Source organism: Heteronotia binoei, chromosome 8 (genome assembly GCF_032191835.1).
Source record: "Heteronotia binoei isolate CCM8104 ecotype False Entrance Well chromosome 8, APGP_CSIRO_Hbin_v1, whole genome shotgun sequence".
Classification (NCBI taxonomy): domain Eukaryota; kingdom Metazoa; phylum Chordata; class Lepidosauria; order Squamata; family Gekkonidae; genus Heteronotia; species Heteronotia binoei.
Window position 1 is genome coordinate 56,966,932 of NC_083230.1, and position 20,432 is coordinate 56,987,363.

The window sequence follows — 20,432 nt, forward strand, 5'->3', positions numbered from 1 at the left end:
CTGCTTCCTCCTTCCCACTCACCAATGAACCAACTTTTTATCTGTGTCTCATCTTCAGCTATATTCAGCTATTCAAAAACAGAACATATAAGGAGGGTATGAAGTTCCAACCTAGGATCAATATAGGGGTAGTACATAAACACCTAGTTTCTTTAAATGAAACTACGGTAAGTCCTCAGGGCCAGATGAATTGCATCCAAGGGTTCTAAAAGAGCTTACAGATGTAATTTCTGAGCCTCTGGCTATTATTTTTGAGAATTCTTGGAGAACAGGAGAGGTGCCAGAAAACTGGAGGGGGGTGAATGTTGTCCCCATCTTCAAGAAGGGGAAAAAAGAGGATCCGGGTAACTACCGACCCATCAGCTTGACGTCTATACCTGGAAAAGTTTTAGAACAAACCATCAAACAGTCGGTCCTGGAACATTTAGAAAGAATGGATGTGATTGCTAAGGGTTTCTGAAGAACAAGTCATTTCAGACTAACCTGATCTCTTTTTTTGAGAAAGTGACTACCTTGCTGGATCAGGGGAATGCTGTAGACATCGTTTATTTTTTTTTCAGTAAGGCTTTTGATAAGGTTCCACATACTATCCTTGTTGACAAGTTGGTAAAATGTGGTTTGGATCTTGTTACCGTTAGGTGGATCTGTAACTGGTTGACAGATCGCACCCAAAGAGTGCTTGTGAATGATTCCTCATCCTCTTGGAGAGAAGTGACGTGGAGTGCCTCAAGGATGTGTCCTGGGACCTGTTTTGTTCAACATCTTTATCAATGATTCGGATAAAGGAATAGAGAGAATGCTTATTAAATTTGCTGATGATACTAAATTGGGAGGGGTCAGAAATACTGTAGAAGACAGAAACAGGATACAGGATGACCTTGACAGGCTGGAAAACTGGGCCAGAATCAATAAAATTAATTTTAACAGGGATAAATGTAAAGTTCTGCATTTAGGTAGGAACAATTAAATGCATGGTTATAGGATGGGGGAGACTTGTCTTAGCTGTAGTATGTGTGAAAAGGATCTAGGGGTTTTAGTAGATAATATGCTGAACATGAGTCAACAGTGTGATGTGGTGGCTAAAAAAGAGAAATGCAATTTTGGGTGTATCAACAGAAGTATAATGTCCAGATCACATGATGTGATGGTATCGCTTTACTCTGCTCTGATAAGACCTCATCTAGAGTATTGTGTTCAGTTTTGGGCACCACATTTTAAGAAGGATATAGACAAGCTGGAACAGGTCCAGAGGAGGGCGGCAAAGATGGTGAGGGGTCTGGAGACCTATGAGAAAAGGTTGAAGGAGTTGGGCATGTTTATCCTGAAGAGGAGGCAGCTGAGAGGTGATATGATCACCATCTTCAAGTACTTCAAGGCTGTCATATAGAAGAGGGTGTAGAATTGTTTTCTGTGACCCCAGAAGGTAGGACCAGAACCAATGGGTTGAAATTAAATCAAAAGAGTTTCCAGCTCAACACTAGAAAGAACTTCCTGACCGTTAGAGCGATTCCTCAGTGGAACAGGCTTCCTCGGGAGGTAGTGGGCTCTCCTTCCTTGCAGGTTTATAAACAGAGGCTAGATGGCCATCTGACAGCAATGAAGATCCTGTGAATTTAGGGGGAGGTGTTTATGAGTTTCCTGCATTGTGCAGGGGGTTGTGTCAGGCTCTGTAACTCTAATATATTATAAATGTAGAATACTAACCATATTGACTCTTTGTACTAATCCCAAGCTCTTTATTATGTTGTAGTTAATGTGCATATCAAAAGGAACAGCAAGTGATGTGTAAACTTTGTTGATGTTACCAAAGAACAAAAGAATGCGACCCTTGGTAGATAACACGGCCGCCAGGCATCTTCCCAGGGCAAGACGATAAGCTGAAGCCCTTGTGTGAAAGTTTGCACCTTCACTCCCTTGATGTTATGGGAACGGGGACTTTGTTTAGAAAGTCTTTGATGTAGATTCTTTAAGAATAGTAACCGCCTAATTCCAGGCATTAGTCTCAACTTCTGTATCCAGCTATGAGTTTCCAATAAAGTATACATTGTTTCAATGAATACTGCCTTGAGATTCCATCGCCTAACAGGTTGGACTAGATGACCCTGGAGGTTCCTTCCAACTCTATGATTCTATTATTTATATTTATTTATTTCATTTATATCCTACCTTTGTCTACAATAGGGACCCAAAACAGTTTATTTATTTATTTCCTTATTGAACTTATATCCTGTCTTATCTCACAGTGGGCTCAGGATAGCTCAAAGCATGAATAAATTACAATAAATATATAATTAAAAACCAGTTAAATAAAACATGATGGCAGCTAAGAAACATACATATCTCCAGAGCAATCCAATACCCAGGGGTGGCCTACGGTAGCTCTCCAGATGTTTTTTACCTACAACTTCCATCAGCCCCAGCCAGCATGGCCAATGGGGTCAGCGGCCCAGCTGTTACTGGGTCTCCCAAAGTGGGGACACATTCAGCCGGGCCTTCGGACCCTGCACTGGCTTCCAGTGATGTACCGAGTCCGGTACAAGGTGCTGGTTATCACCTTTAAAGCCCTATATGGCTTGGGACCTGTCTACCTGAAGGACCGTCTTTCCCCGCATGTTCCCCAGAGAGTACTGAGGTCGGGAACACAAAATCTCCTTACTATCCCTGGGCCGAAAGAACCCCGCTTGAAATCCACCAGACAAAGGGCTTTCTCTGTTATGGCCCCTACATGGTGGAATCAGCTGCCGGAAGAGGTGAGGGCCCTGCGGGACCTTGTCCAGTTCCGCAGGGCCTGTAAGACGACCCTCTTCCGGCTAGCCTATACCTAGCTTGAGAACTTAACGTACTTGCCAGATCTCTTTTATATACACATGGATTATTTATTAATTTTAAGGTTTTATCTGTTTTAAATCTTTAAGCCTTTACATGCCTAAATATTGTTTAATTTTATGTTGGATTCATTATTGGAAGCCGCCCTGAGCCATTTGTGGGAAGGGCGGGATATAAATTCTAAATAAATAAATAAAATAAATAAATGGCTGGGGCTGATGGGAGTTGTAGGCAAAAAACTTCAGGAGAGCTACTATTGGCCACCCCTGCACGCCTTCTGTTAGATGTTTGCAAGATAGTAGGAATCTGTAGGCTTATTATGGGCAGGGGAGGCCAAGATGGTGGAAACATCTGCCACCTCAACCAAAGGCTCCATTTTACAGGTTCTATGCAACTGTAGCAAGTTTCACATGACCCTGATCTCAATTGGGAGCACATTCCACGAGGCTGGGACCAGGGCAGAAAAGGTGTCAATTGTTCTGTGTTTAAGTGCATGAGTGGTATGACTGGCTCCTCCAGGGCACTCACAGCCGGTGCTGCTCTTGGCAGCCAGCCATATGCTTTCTGCTTACAATGGAGCACCTCGAACTGTGCTAACTTTTTTTTTAAGCTGAGAGGCTCCCACCATGAGTTGCCTATCTGAATTCAGCTGAGAAGTACTTTATTTTGTCTTCCTTGAATCTACTACCCCAAGATCTAAAATTATGAGAGGAGGAATATCCTGTCTCTCCATTTCTCTGTCATGCCTGCATCTTGTGCTTAAGGGTTTCCTCCACCCAACAGAGGAGCCCCCAAATTATTTGGCCTGTTTCACAGAAGGGAAGGCCATTTCATTGTTTAGTTCTGATGAAAATAGTAACCTAACTCAGAGGTCTGTTATGTTTATGAATAAATGCTGGTACGTCATCAAGTCTTTAGAGATATGGCAGGCTACCAACCTAACTTATTAATTACATTTCAAAAAGCTATTTACACAGAGTTCAGGGATCATGTTAGGATCACTTACATGACAAAAAACACAGAAATGAAATATGAGTAATTCCTCCTCTCAATGGCCTGCTGAATAGTTTTTAACTCTTTCTTCCACGTAAGGAAGTAAAATTTCCACCAACACATTGGCCATCACTGTTAAAGTTCACAGATACTTTAAAAATGGTTTTGATCTTACTGTATTTGCCCCCCCTCCCCGAAAAAAAAATGTGTATTGATTTTGGTTTTGGGGATACTTTATTTTTGTTAATCTTTCCTACAACTGTGAGGTAGACCTTCCCTTTGATTGTACTTGTATATATGGGGGGCAGGTTGTGTGCAATTCCTTTTACAGTTTCATGTCACAGTCATGTAAAAGGCATCACTTCCCAAGTATTTTCAAGTGATGGCATTTTTTGGAATGACAAGCATTCTCCTGCATATAGCGTACAGTCAGATGGGATATTTTTATTCACTGTTCCCCAGCTCTTCTACTCGTAAAAGTGCTCTCAATTTGTATCATGGTTGCTTACTTGGAACAGCTGCTGGCACCATTTGCTGTTGATGACATTCACTTATACCACTGACACTTTAGCATAGAAGAAGTGAATTAATGTGATGCTCTCTCAAGTTACCAGGTTTCCTTTCAAGGTTTGATTAAATGAGCTTTCCCATGCTCATAGGAGTAAAAAGGTAAATGTAGTCCCCTGTGCAAGCACCAGTCATTTTCAACTCTGGGGTGACGTTGCTTTCACAACGTTTTCACATCAGACTTTTTACAGGGTGGTTTGCCATTGCCTTCCCCAGTCATCTACACTCTCCCCCCAGCAAGCTGGGTACTCATTTTATCAACTTCGGAAGGATGGAAGGCTGAGTCAACCTGGAGCCAGCTACCTGAACCAGCTTCCGCTGGGATCGAGCTCAGGTCATGAGCTGAGGGCTCCGACTGCAGTACTGCAGCTTTAGCACTCTGTGCCACAGGGCTCTTAGGCATCCATAGGAGACTCCAATATAAATATGAATGCAACAAGAATGTTTCCTTAAGGGAGAGGGTGATTGTCATAGCCTTGAAGAATATGGTGGTTGGATTGCTGCTAAACAAACCATCCCTATGTAGAGATATAAAAAAACAACTTCAGAAATGCCTTACAGGGCAGGAGTTGAAATTTGTGGACATGGTTAGAGAGCCAGTTTGGTGTAATGGTTAAGAGCAGCAAACTCTAATCTGGAGAACCAAGTTTGATTCTCCACTCCTCTACATAAAGCCAGCTGGGTGACCTTGGGTCAGTCACAGTTCTTTCCAAACTCTCTCAGCCCCACCTACCTCACAGGGTGTCTGTTGCAGGGAGACTCTTTTATGCTCATCTGAACAACATCTCCTGGCAGTCCCCAGCCCCAAAGATATCTGCTTAGCCTCAACCAGAGCCAGGCCTGGTGGAAATGCTCCCTCTTGAGATCAGGGCTCTGAAGGACTTATTACAGTTTTGCAGGGCCTGTAAAATGGAGCTGTTCGGCCAAACCTTTGGTTGAGGCAGCAAGTGTCTAATTTCTATTTAGCCTCCCCTCTCCAACCTACCTGAAGTTGCACATTATATCATCTATGCTATCACTCATGCCATAGGCAGTGACCTGGTTCCATCTGTCAATATGCCAGCCTTGAACACAGGCAATATAAACCTAATGTTGGAGATTTTTTGGAGCTGTCATAATTTATAAACTAATTTGTTCAGATTTATACTGAAATAACGTTCACTTTATTGTGACCCACCATGAGCCTGCTTGCCGGGGAAGGTGTGATAGAAATCCAATGAATGAATAAATAAATACATTCATATACTTGTATATTCATAAGTATATCAATATATACTTTTATCTATACACTTATGAATACACTTAAGCATATGAATATATTTCTATACTTATGGTATATTCAAGGACATCTTTGAACAGAAGACTATATCACACGGTCGCAAAAGGACTGCTGGTATATTTGGATATTGAGGTAAACATATAGTTGAAAAGACTGAATTTTTCAATACTATTTATACACATTTGAGTGTTTTAATTATGAACAAAACTGGTCACATTTAATAATAAAAATAAACATATTCTTAAACTATGACTATGTCTACAGTATACATAAGTATTATTATTTCATGAGGTACATTCACACTACGCTAATAATGCATTTTGCAACTGGATTGTTGCTATTCTTGCACAGTAAAAATCCATTTGCAAAACACATTATTTAGTGTAGTGTGAATGCACCTATGGTGTGGTTTAAAAATTCCCCACATACGAACATCCACATTTTAAAGCAATAGATTTACACACCAAGATTTTCCTTGCTTCATAGTTTCTTGTCACCTGGCTTGCTGCTCAGTGCTTGCTGCAAATCTACTGGGCCCATAGAGACAGCAGCAGCATCCGTGACCCCAGCAGGCAGAATAAGGATTCCCTACCACCTCACAGCAGCCACTAATCTGACTTAGCCATGCCAAGCTGGACTGGCAGCACAGCATCAACCCATGCTCCAGCTAGAGTTGCCAGGTCTGACTCAAGAAATATCTGGGGACTTTGGGGGTGGAGCCAGGAGTATGACAAGCATGATTGAACTCTGAAGAGAGTTCTGTCAATTACATTTAAAGGGTCTGCACACCTTTTAATTGCCTTCTCTCCATTTGGAATAATGAAGGATAGGGGAACCTTCTTTTGGGGCTCATAGAATTGGACCCCCTTATTCAATCTTTTTAAAATTTGGAGGGAATTTTGAGGAGAGGCACTGGATGCTATGCTGAAAACGTGGTGCCTCTACTCAAAAACACAACCCCCCTCCCAGAGCCCCAGATATCCACAGAGTAATTTTCCACTGTACCCTATGGGAATTGGTCTCCATAAGGAATAATAGAGTACCCAGCAGACATTTCCCTCCCCCTCCCCTGCTTTCTGATAACCCTGAAGCAGGGGAAGGGCATCCAAACTGGGGATTGGCAACCCTAGCTCCAGCTGACCCAGTAAAGTGTCAGTTACTTTATCTCCTGCGCTTCCTGTCTTTCTGTCTACTTCTGACCTCTGTGAACTGAAACCAGACAGCCAGGCAGGGGTGGATTGAGAAGTGGAAATAGCCTTGGAAAGGGCCTCATTCATTGCTCATGCCTAGCACCACCCTCAACAAAGGGCGAAAAGTAACAAAACCTTGTCCTTCCCAGTGGAGTCTGTGACTGCTTACCTACCCCTTCATGGCAGCAGCTCATTAGTCTTACATGGGGCCTAGACAGCCAGCTCATTTTCTTGCCCACCTTGTCCAGGCCAGCTTATTCGCAGTGACTACAGGAACCACCCAGAACAAGATAAAGGCTGTTTCTTGCTTGTAGCTAGAGTGGCCCTCGGGGAGTGGGGTGGGGGGGAGGCAGCCCCTCAGTCCATTTTTTATATTTTTGGTGAATTAAATGCCCACTCTACCCTGCAGCCAGGTGCCACAATAAGGAAGTAGTGTTGCCAGGTCTGCATTGGAAAATACCTGGAGACTTTGAGGTAGATCTGGGAGAGGGCAGGGTTTGTGGAGGGGAGGGGCCTCAGCATGGTACAATGCCATAGAGTCCACCCTGCAAAGTAGCCATTTTCTCCAGGAGTGCTTATCTCTGCCAGTTGGAGATCAGTTGTGAAAGTGGGAAATCTCTAGGCTCTACCTGGCAGTTGACAACCCTATCAAAGGAAGAGATCCATATGTTAACTATATTGACAACTTCTTTTTCTTAATTCGTGTATATTACAATTAAGTAAGCTAACAAATCTGGGCTCAGGTTTTTTTAATAGTTAATACTGAAATGCATGGGAGGGAAGTTGGCATGGTACAGCTCACTTGTCAGAACTCAGAAGCTAAGCATGGTCTATACTTGGATAAGAGACTACCAAAGAGAGACTACCAACCGCCAACTACCAATTTACCATGAAAGGCCCTTTCTGGGGTCTCCATAATAAATCAGCTGCAACTTCATGGCACTTTTTACACACACACACAAACTCGTCTTTTAACTGCTAGTCTTTCATCTAAACTTTAGACAATCACAGGAGGAGATTAAACTTAATTTTTAAGATAGCTGTATATATGACATCACATGTTTTTCCTGGCAAATCTGTATGGCATGTCTGTCAAGTGTTTGTGTTGATATGCTTGCAGTGAAGCCATCACTCATATATTTGGACACACAACACAATGTTCATTTCTATGTGGGAGCTTTCATTGTTGCTTATTTGAGTGTACAGAATCCCGTTTTATGTTAAGTAGGTGGGTTGCTGATTTGTCAGCATGCCATTCTGGATCAGCCCTTTATGAATTGTTTTTAAGCACCAAAGTTGACAATGAAAGCTTTTATAGCAGTAGTCCAATTAGCCATAATCATTCTTGTTCAACTTTAGTAAAGAACTGGAGTATGTGATGAATGTAAAGTATTCATTTCTCTTTTTTTCTCCTCTGCCCATTTGCTGCCTTCTCACTTCATTTTGCAAAATAGCCTTTAACTGCTTTGCTATTTCTTGTTCATTTTGCAGATTGAAAATGTTGATGTCTGTCTTAGTTTTTTGGCAGCCAGAGGAGTAAATGTCCAAGGTCTTTCTGCTGAAGGTAAGAAAAAGACAATGTGGCACAGATAATGAAATACCTTCTTGAAAAATAACTTCTTAAATATTTATTTACAGTGTGAAAATAATATACTGTGTTGAAAAAAGACAGCTGTTATTCATGATTTTTTAAAAATAAAATTAGCCTGAGTTTCTTCTTATAAAATAAACTGGATGTTTCCTATGGGAAACATAGGAAATTAATATTTTTCATTTATATACGGTATTTCATTTCCTCTTTCTAATAATAGATAGGTACAGAGAACAGACAGTGTATGCATTCCACATACATAGAGTGAAAAAATGAATATCACCTTCACTATAATAATGGTTATCATGAAAATAGGCAACAAAATTTGTCTCATTGAAGTTAACAACAAATCTTAATAAGGAAACTATGCTTTAAGCTTATGCTTCACGCTTTTGGTTAATTGGAGAAGTTGGTCATCCATTGTCTAATGTAGTTGGTTCAAATTATATGTATTTAGACCTGAAATTATTTTTCAAATGAAATAGTAATACATGTACTATGCCTACATAAAAATTACAGCTCCTAAGAATACTGTGGTGTGGTGAGTTCAGTATATTTGACTTTGATGGGATTTCATAATCCTTGGTTTTAACCCTAACAACATTGTACTTGATATATGTGTCAATCATTTCTGAATAGAGACAGCTAGTATGGTGCCAAGTGTGGAATTATAGCTTCTTTTTAAAGGAAATGTTAGATGCAGCTGTCACAAATAACTGGCATTTCTATTCAGTTTCAAACTTGCAAATTTTGAGCAATTTCAAGTAATAGATTTCTTGAGTTACAAATGAACGCAGTTCAGAAGTTCAAATGCCTGAAAGACGTTTTCTAAAACATACAGAAAAGGACACAGTCAGATACTGTTAACTTCAGTGGAGCATATTTGTAAGTATAATAGTTGCCCCCCCCCCCCGCCCGCCATCTAGCTCAGTCAAAATAGATTTCACTGATGATCCTGAAAGGGCTTTTACACTTTTTTGGGGGGTGGGGGGTGGGGAACCTTCTACATTTATTTTCACCATTTAAACACTTTTCATGTGTTCTAATCCTATGACCTGAACCCATATGATTGCTGTGGTTTAGAATGGCCGTGATATGGAATACAATTGTTCCGAAATGGTGCATGCACAGTGGTTATTTACAACCTAAGTTAACAATTAAGTTTATTTCTCCTGCCTTTCAGATGCAGATGTGCTGTATAAATGTGCTCCTGTTCAAAAACATTATTACAATAATAATATGACCATTTAGGTTTTTAAAAATGAATTTTGTATCTTTTGACTCTTTAATGTTAACAGTATTTGAAAATAAAACAAATATTAAAGCAACATGAATATTTCATGTTTGAAGAAAGAATTCAAAGTTTGAAATCTGCAGAATTTCTTATTCTTTTCACTAGCAATGCTTTCAGAGTTATCATGCTGTCTCCTATTCAGCTATGTAACTGCTGACTGTAGTATGAATTTAGGAATTTTGTACAGGACATTCCTCATTGCTTCTCTCACTGGATAAATCATTCAGTGTATCCTGAAGAAGTAGAGCAATAATAAATATTCTTAGAAGGTGAGCCAATCCAATGGGGTTACTGAAGAAATTAATGATGGTAACTAAATCTAAAACTACTTAAAAACAGAGCAGTAGACATAATGTTCCTTCCAGTGACATAATATTTTGGGATTTTATCCACTTTAATTCTTTATTTTTGAAAGACGAAAGTTCCAAACCACACATGATAATTTATTGTGTCCTCATTTCTGCTGTTAGGTTTTATTTATTTTATTGGTAGTGATTTTTTTTTAATTACAGAAGCTTTAATTTTAAAGTTTACTTTTTAATATAAGGTTATCTTAAAACCATTTGTGTCTTCATGAGGATATTTTATTTTAATTTCAGCATGTTTCCAATCTGTATTCAAAAATACATAAATTTAAAAAAAAAACCCAAAACGAGTCACAAATCAAATTCCTACCAATCCACCTAAAGTGTGCAGCTGTAAGGCTGCTATGTACATAGCCTTTTTAGCCTCTTTCAACAGTTGTGCTAGCTGCCCAGCTGCCACCTCCTCTGTCTTCAGCCTCTCTGCCTGATGAGGAGAAATCCATACTCTGGTATATGACAGCCAAGCTCCTTACTATTTCTCCTTACAAGAAGATCAGCAAGGTATGATACCTCACTCAAGCTCAAAGTAGATGAGACAGTGAGAAAGGAATTCCCTAGGATGTATAATTAAAGAGGCACCACAGGGAGTCCCAATTCTGATTTGAAACAAGAGGGATTTCCCATGAGCCCTTTTCTAATTCAAAATCTGGCCTTCTTCCTGAAGTTGTTATTTTCCCTGCTGGAGGGGAAAATAGTTTGCTTTACGTTACCCTCAGTGTTGCAGACTCTCAGTGCTGCATCCATAATCCAAATTGCACCCCCACAACCACCATTTACCAATAAAAACTGCCAGGAGAACCATTCAATATACTTTCAATGTATTGAACCCATCTGGTTAGGCCATCAAAAGAAAGAACATGTATTTATTTAGAGAAATTATATTCTATCTTTCCAAGAATTTGCCAGAGATGGCTTATACAATAAAAAAACCTAGTAGAAACCAAAACATTAAATTTTATAGATTAAAACCCAGATGCATTAAAAAGACCATAAAAGCTAGCTACTGTCCGTTATTGCTCTAATTCTTCAAATTATCTTTGACCAATGAAATCTTCCAGTCTGTTTCCCTTCTACATTATGTGTGTGGGGAAAGATTTACAAGGACCTCATTTTTATTTTTATTTTTTTTGCACTGGAGCTGAAACACCTGCCACTGATTCTAAGTAGGGTTGCTAAGTCTTACCAGAGCAGAGTAAAGTGATACTATCACTTCACATGATCTGGAAACTATACTTCTGTTGGTGTAGCCCAGAATTGCATTGGCTTTTTTAGCTACCACATCACACTGCTGATTTGTGTTCAGTGTATGGTCCACTAAAACCCCTAGATCCTTTTTGCACATACTACTGCCAAGACAAGTATATAATATGCATATAATATAATTACGCATTTGAGTTTTCCTGCCTAAATGCAGAACTTTATATTTGTCCCCATTAAAATTCATTTTATTTGTTTTATCCCAGTTATTTGTTTTATTTGTTTCAGTCCAGTTTTCCAGCCTGTCAAGATCATCCTGTATATTATCAGGCTTTGGTAGCATTTCCAAGCATGGCTTTATTAAGGGGCACACACACACATACACTAACAAAGCAGCCAAATAAACAAAGAATCCTTTTCCAAATGTAAACAGTTTGCAAGCCCACTCTTCAGTGATCTCACTGGGACCAGTGGCTGGCAAGCCTAGTTCTAAGAAGTTTAGAAATCCAAGTAACCAGCAGTTGGCACAGTACTAACTTAAATTTGGGCAGACTTCAGAAATAATAAGCCACTGCTGGTCCCTTTGTTTTATACCTTTAAAAATGTTTTAATCAGTTTTAACCTGACTAACCTTGAAAGATCTGAAATTTGTCAGTAACCCTGCTCTGATAACATCTTTATGCTAGGAATGCCCATAGATTTCTGTCTGGAAAATACCCTTCAGTTAGTGTTCAGTGAGCGATTTCCAGTGGTGAAAAATACTGGGCCTAGAATTGCATCATAAAACAACTTCATGTGAAAAAAATAATATGAATAAAAGTCAAAAGCCTAATTCTGATATTTTCCCTTTTTTGCAGAGATAAGGAATGGAAATTTGAAAGCCATTTTAGGGCTGTTTTTCAGTTTGTCTCGTTATAAACAGCAGCAACACCAACAGCAACAGTACTACCAGTCTTTGGTTGAACTACAGCAGCACGTCTCTCATTCTCCCCCTCCCGCTGATATTGGCCAGCCCAAAACCCAGCAAGATATGCAGTCCAGGTAGGTCAGACTATTTCTTTGGGTAAAGTGATTTCATTTTGTAATAAAGATTTACAGAATCTTTCCAAAGAACAGCAGCAAAAACAACACACTGCCCAATCCAGGCAAATTTACTTGGAAGGAAGCCCGACTGAATTCCTACATAACCATGCATAGGAATTCAGCCTTGGGCTAGATTCATGCAAACAGGTTAGCAAATATATTGGGTGCCTTTCATACTCTCTCTCTCTTGCATTATTTACACTGGGCCTTGCAGGCAGCCATAAATGTCATGGCGGGAAGGCATTTAAGTTTCTGCATAATGACCGGGATTTTCACACTGGGGGTTCTAAATATTATGACCAGGGGGTAGGGAATTTGAGCATAACTCACAAAAATTTATGGTGGAATAAATTGTGTTAGTTTTTAAAGTACCACTGGACTCAAGTCTAATCCCTCATAGCCAATGTAGTCTAAAGTTTGAATCATGAAGCTCCCTGAGTGGCCTTGAGCCCATCATTCTTAATCATTCTGTCAAATCTATCTCTCATGATTATTACAATCATAGAAACATCAAGTTGGAAGGGACCTCCATGGTCATCTAGTCCAACCACTGCGAACATAAAAACATATACTCTGAAAGCTGGTCTAAAATATTGATACTCTTTGTTGCATACAGGAATATGGCTTGTTCTTTGTATGTTCTAGCTTCTCCCTATCACAAAGATATTGTGAATTGCATTGCAGGAAGTAGCCTCAACCAGACTCCTGGGATATTGCTGCATGGCTACTTTGACTGTGATTGATAGAATCAATAGAATGATAGACAGTATTACTTCTGTTCTTTAAAAAAAATGGCCAACCTCCATACTCCCTGCCAAAGTACCTACGGTACTTGCATCTGTTTTTCTTAATGCAGTCTTACTCAAAAGTACATCTCATTTTTACTGGTTTCTAGATGACATAGTAGATGGCAACATAGTAGAACTATAGAAACTAGAAATTTGAGTTTTTATAAAAAGCAGCTGCAGGGAATTTAAAAATAATAATAATGGGGCCCTTTTGGGCTCCAAACACTGCTTCAGGAGGAGGAAGGACTCCTGACTTCTGCACCCCCCCCCAGCTATTTTCCCATGCTGAATTATTTTCCTGGTTTTGCTATGCCACATGGGTACAAGTAACAAAGTTCCACACATCTCTCTCAGTCAGGTCAAACAACTGGTGGGCCATCAGCAAAACTTCAAACACATTAATTCCATACTAGCTCTAGCTTCACTGCACCCTTCTTCGGAATAATAGAATTATAGAGTTGGAAGGGATTACCAGGGTCATCTAGTCCCTGCACAATGCAGGAAATTCACAAATACAACCCCCTCACACTCCTAGTGACCCCGACTCCATGCCCAGAAAATGGCAAAAAATCTCCAGGATCCCTGGCCAAACTGGCCTGGAGAAAATTGCTTCCTGACCTCAGAGTGGTCAACAGTATTTACCTGGACTTGTAAGAAAGGACCACAAGAACTAAGCACTGATGCAGCATAACAGGTGATTTTAACTACCCGCAGATTGATTGGATCAATATGTGTTCAGGCCGAGACAAAAAGATTGAGTTTCTAGATGCTCTCAATGACTGTGCTATGGAGCAGGTGGTCACATGGGTGGGGCGATCCTGGATTTGGTCCTAAGTAATGCCCAAGACTTGGTGAGAGATGTAAAAGTGTTCGCACTGCTTGGGAGCAGTGACCATAACGTTATTGATTTCACCATTTGTATAAATAGAGAGTTGCCCCAAAAGACCAGCACAACCACGTTTAACTTTAAAAGGGGTAAATTCTCTGAGATGAGGAGGCATGTGAAGAGGAAACTGAAAGGAAAGGTAAATACAGTCAAAACCCTTGAGGAAGCTTGGAGGCTATTTAAAACTACAATCCTAGAAGCTCAGATAAAATATATACCACAAGTTAGGAAAGGCACAAACAGGTATAAGAAAAGGCCTGCATAGTTAACAAACAAGGTAATGGAAGCTGTAAAAGGTAAGAAGGACTCCTTTAAGCGGTGGAAAGCTAGTCCAAGTGAGATTAAGAAAAGGGAACATAGGCTGTGGTAAATCAAATGCAAGATTGTGATCAGGCAGGCAAAAAGGGACTATAAGGATCATATTGCAAAAAACATAAAGACCAATAATAAAAATTTCTTCAAATATATTAGAAGCAGGAAACCAGCCAGGGAGGCAGTGGGGCCCTTGGATGACCAAGGGGTAAAAGGATTACTGAAGGAGGATAGGGAAATGGCTGAGAAGCTGAATGCATGAGAAGTGTTTGCCTGCTCCAGAACCACTTATTTTGGAAGGGGTGTTGAAAGACCTGAGTTAGACTGAGGTGACAAGAAAGGAGGTCTTACAACTGATAGACGAATTAAAAACTAATAAGTCACCAGGTCTGGATGGCATACATCCAAGAGTTCTGAAAGAACTCAAAGTTGAACTTGTGGATCTTCTGACAAAAATATGTAATCTTTCATTGAAATCTGCCTCTGTTCCTGAGTATTGGAAGGTAGCAAATGTCACCTGCATCTTTAAAAAGGGTTCCAGAGGAGATCCAGGAAATTACAGGCCAGTCAGTCTGACTTCAATACCGGGAGAGTTGGTAGAAACCATTATCAAGGACAGAATGAGTAGGCGCATTGATGAACACGGGTTATTGAGGAAGACTCAGCATGGGTTCTGTAAGGGAAGATCTTGCCTCACTAACCTGTTACATTTCTTTGAGGGGCTGAACAAACAGGTGCACAAAAAGACCCAATAGATGTTGTTTACCTTGACTTCCAGAAAGCTTTTGATAAAGTTCCTCATCAAAGGCTCCTTAGTAAGCTCGAGAGTCATGGGGTAAAAGGACAGGTCCTCTTGTGGATCAAAAACTATGGCGGCTACAAGCATAGCCAGCTTCAAGAGAGGACTGGGTAAAAATATGGAGCAGAGGTCCATCAGTGGCTATTAGCCGCAGTATATATATATATGTGTGTGTGTGTGTATGGCTATTAGCCACAGTGTGTGTGTATATAATTTTTTTTAGGCCACTGTGTGACACAGAGTGTTGGACAGGATGGGCCACTGGCCTGATCCAACATGGCTTCTCTTATGTTCTTAAGGACAGAATGAGTAGGCACACTGATGAGCAAAAATTGTTGAGGAATACTCAGCATGGGTTCTGTAAGGGAATATCTTGCCTCACTAACCTGTTATAGTTCTTTGAGGGGGTGAACAACATGTGGACAAAGGGGACCCAATAGATGTTGTTTACCTTGACTTCCAGAAAGCTTTTGATAAAGTTCCTCATCAAAGGCTCCTTAGTAAGCTCGAGAGTCATGGGGTAAAAGGACAGGTCCTCTTGTGGATCAAAAACTGGCTAATTAATAGGATGCAGAGAGTGAGTATAAATGGGCAGTCTTCACAGTGGAGGACGGTAAGCAGTGGGTGCCGCAGGGCTCAGTACCGGGTCCCATGCTCTTTAACTTGTTCATTAATGATCTGGAGTTGGGAGTGAACAGTGAAGTGGCCAAGTTTGCAGATGACACTAAATTGTTCAGGGTGGTGAGAACCGGAGAGGATTGTGAGGCACTGCAAAGAGACCTGTTGAGGCTGGGTGAGTGGGCGTCAACGTGGCAGATGAGGTTCAATGTGGCCAAGTGCAAAGTAATGCACATTGGGGCCAAGAATCCCAGCTACAAATACAAGTTGATGGGGTGTGAACTGGCAGAGACTGACCAAGAGAGAGATCTTGGGGTCATCGTAGATAACTCACTGAAAATGTCAAGACAGTGTGCGATTGCAATAAAAACAGCCAACGCCATGCTGGGAATTATTAGGAAGGGAATTGAAAACAAATCAGCCAGTATCATAATGCCCCTGTATAAACCGATGGTGCGGTCTCATTTGGAATACTGTGTACAGTTCTGGTAACCGCACCTCAAAAAGGATATTATAGAATTGGAAAAAGTCCAGAAAAGTGCAACTAGAATGATTAACGGTTTGGAACACTTTCCCTATGAAGAAAGGTTTAACCACTTGTGGCTCTTTAGCTTGGAGAAAAGTCGACTGTGGGGTGATATGACAGAGGTTTACAAGATTATGCACGGGATGGAGAAAGTAGAGAAAGAAGTCCTTTTCTCCCTGTCTCACAATACAAGAACTTGTGGGCATTCAATGAAATTTCTGAGCAGTCAGGTTAAACCGGATAAAAGGAAGTACTTCTTCACCCAAAGGGTGATTAACATGTGGAATTCACTGCCACAGGCATAGCTAGCTTTAAGAGGGGATTGGATAAAAATATGGAGCAGAGGTCCATCAGTGGCTATTAGCCACAGTGTGTGTGTGTGTGTGTGTGTATATATAATCTGTGTGTGTGTGTGTGTACGTGTGTGTGTGTGTATATATATATATATCTGTGTGTGTATGTGTGTGTACGTGTGTGTGTGTATATATATATATATATATATATATCTGTATGTGTGTGTGTGTGTGTATACACATACACACGCACACATATATTGGCCGCTTTGTGACACAGAGTGTTGGACTGGATGGGCCATTGGCCTGATCCAACATGGCTTCTCTTATGTTCTTATGTTCTTCCTGTCTTCCCTCGCAAGACCTGCCTAAGTTCACAGAATCCATAGTATTAAGTTCACAGAATCAGCATTGGTGTCAGATGGCCATCCAGCTTCTGTTTAAAAACCTCCAAAGAAGGAGAGCCCACCACCTCCTGTGGTAGCCTGTTACACTGAGGAACCACTATGTCAGGAAGTTCTTCCTTATGTTTAACCAAAAACTCTTTTGATTTAATTTCAACCCATTGGTTCTGGTCCAACTTCTGGGGCAACAGAGAACAACTCTGCACCATCCTCTATATGACAGCCCTTCAAGTACTTTTTATATGGTTATCATATCACCTCTCAGTCCTCTTGTCTCCAGGCTAAACATACCCAATTCCTTCAGCCTTTCCTTATAGGACTTGGACTCCAGATCCCTCACCATCTTCATTGCCCTCCTCTGGACACATTCCAGCTTGTCTATATCATTAAATTGTGATGCTGAAAAATGAATACGAAACTCTAGGTGACATCTAACCATCACTTTGCATGATCTGAACACTATACTTCTGATACAGTCCAGAATCACATTTGCCTTTTTAGCTACCGCATCACACTGCTGACTTATGCTCAATGTATGGTCCACTAAGACCCCTAGATCCTTTTTGCATATACTACTGCCAAGAGTCTCCCCCGTGCTATAATTATTGGATTTTTCCTACCTATACACTGAACTTTACATTTATCCCTGTTAAAATTCATTTTGTTTTAGCCCAGTTTTCCAGCCTGTCAAGATCAACCTGTATCCTGACTTCATCTTCTGCTGTATTTGTTGCTCCTCCAAATTTAGCATTATCTGCCAATTTAATAAATACTTCCTCTATTCCTTCATCCAAGTCATTTATAAAGATGTTATGTGTTTATGATTTATAAAGATGTTGAACAAAACAAGTCCCTGGGCATTTTGCTGTAGGTGAGGCTGCTCCTTTCCACAAGCTGAGTTGGCAGGGCCAGATCCTGTAAAGGCTTATTGGTTTTTCCTGGCATTCTCTCAGCAGAGATGAGGCCTCTGACCATCAAGCACATGCTCCAAACGTAAACTTTGGTCCAAACCTAAGCTCCTGGAGTCTGGCAGTAGGCAGGTCTATGCTGCAACCTCCTGGCTTGAGGACTCTTCTTGCTCAGAGGGTAGCACTGGTTCTAACTCAGGGTCCCCTTGGGGAGGCCCTGAGGCACCAGACTCCCAGGGAAAGTCTGCAAAGGCAGGTCTTGGGGCCAGATTATCCTCCTCTAATGGGAATTTATCTTCCCATACTAAACCATGACACCTAGCTGATTATTATGCAGAGACTGAAGCACAACTTTGAAGCATAACTGGGTCATATTAGGAAAGATAAGTGTAGTTATTTTTAACTGTTTCTCCCTTTTCTTCAACCAAGAGTGTTTGGTCATGACTGCTTCTACCCAAGGCACCATCAAAGGATACTAGAGTGCACATCAGTACATTCCTAGCTAGACTCAAGACAACTCTTAACAATTACAGTGCAAGGGATTACTGGGAAACTATACAGGGGAAGAACGCTTTTCAGATTGTTGTATAAGTATCAAATGAATTCAGTATGGGTAATAGAAAACTGCATATTCAAAAGCAAAAGCACTTCTCAAACTTTCTACAATAAAGGGCTATTGCAAACCAAACGTTATTTCTCTAAATCAATCAGTCACAATTCTATTTGCCTGAATGAGGCTGAAAGTAACACAGCACTCAGAGAATTAGACTTCTATAATCATCTACAAAGAATACATCATATAAATCAGGGGTGGCCAACGGTAGCTCTCGAGATGTTTTTTGCCTACAACTCCCATCAGTCCCAGCCATTGGCCATGCTGGCTGGGGCTGATGGGAGTTGTAGGCAAAAAAAAAAACATCTCGAGAGCTACCGTTGGCCACCCCTGATATAAATGTATCTTTTGAACCTAATTGATGGTCATAATAAAGCAACACACTCTTGCCATATGTTTTAATTGCATGTTTGTGGCTGTGAGTGTAAATTATACCCTTAACTTTATTTTAGCACTTTTGAAGAGCAGGGAGTTAAATAAAGATGTTTTCTCAATGGTTCCTTTTTGTATTGAGTATTAGCTATTGAAATTCAATCCATAGTGGAATTGTTAGCAATTGTATTGCTTTGTTTTACCATTGAACCTGAAAATCCTATGCAAGAGTGTGCTGAGGTGTTTCATACTTCATTTCAAAATGTATTAAAATATGAATAGGTGATGGAAAATTTTAGCTTAGTATTATTTATGTAAAGTACAATAACATAGTACTTTCAACAACCATGTTTGAGAGGTAAGATAATTCAACAAAATTTTAATGTTGGGGCAAATGCAATTGTATATACTTAAAACATTATACATACTGTGATATAAGAACCTTATAAATACTGCATATACTTCTATTAGGGGCATATGCCACACACTGGGAAAATATTTAACAATGAAGATTTAGAAACACCTTACTATTTACCTAAAGAAGCACTTTTATTGTGGCAAAGGAAAGGAAAGGTCCCCTGTGCAAACACCAGTCGTTTCTGACTCTGGGGTGACGTTGCTTTCACAACGTTTTCACGGCAGACTTTTTATGAGGTGGTTTGCCATTGCCTTTCCCAGTCTTTTACACTTTCCCCCCAGCAAGCTTGGTACTCATTTTACCGACCTTGGAAGAATGGAAGGCTGAGTCAACCTTGGGCCGGCTGCCTGAATCCAGCTTCCGCCGGAATCAAACTCAGGTCATGAGCAGAGAGTTCAGACCACAGTACTGCAGTACTGCTGCTTTACCACACTGTGCCACGGGGCTGCTATTGTGGCAAAAGGTCTGCACAAATACCCTTTTCTGGAATCACATCGATGCATGTATTTCAGCTGTTCATCAACAGCAAGAACTGAAAGGCAGATGGACAATCTAATGCTGGGGGGAACCTGAAAAGAGCCTGGTCAAAGGCTGAAACACAGGGTCCTAGGAAATGAGAAAGAAGTTCTCTAGAAAAGGATATTTAAAATGAAACCATGAGAACACTTTCCTGTAAATAACCCCATTGAATAGACCTCAGTAGGACTGTACTGTTGTATAGGAGCAGACCTACTTAAGATTGTGCTGTTAGTCTTAGGTCTTCCATATAGCCAACAAGCTGGATTGTTAAAAGGATAGGCCTTCCTTGACCTTATTAACATCTGAAAGTCTTACTTCATTAGGGTTGCCAAGTCCAATTAAAGAAATAGCTGGGGATTTTGGGGGTGGAGCCAGGAGACTTTGGGGGTGGAGCCAGGAGATGTTAGGGGTGGAGCCAATATCAAGGCTGTGACAAGCGCCGCAGCCGCAGGTTCCCGCACCGCAGCTGCACTAGCAGCTGTCCCTCCCTCCTCCTCCCGCTCGTCCTCCCCGCCCCTCGGCAGCCGCCTGAGGCTGGAGGCCTGGGTGAAGCAGGGCGGTGGCGCGGGCATGGAGAGCGGGGCCGGGGGC

At 40.9% G+C, this 20,432-nt stretch overlaps 1 protein-coding gene across 4 annotated transcripts in view; it reads left to right on the forward strand.

Annotated features, from left to right (window-relative positions):
- The window catches only part of NAV3 (neuron navigator 3), a 934,586-nt gene that overhangs the window by 613,838 nt on the left and 300,316 nt on the right, over nucleotides 1-20,432 (forward strand). For all 4 annotated transcript variants that reach the window (XM_060245118.1, XM_060245119.1, XM_060245121.1 and 1 more), the window contains exons 5-6: nucleotides 8,347-8,419; nucleotides 12,160-12,343. In XM_060245118.1, coding sequence (XP_060101101.1) covers nucleotides 8,347-8,419; nucleotides 12,160-12,343 — 257 coding nt within the window. The remainder of the gene's footprint in view (nucleotides 1-8,346; nucleotides 8,420-12,159; nucleotides 12,344-20,432) is intronic.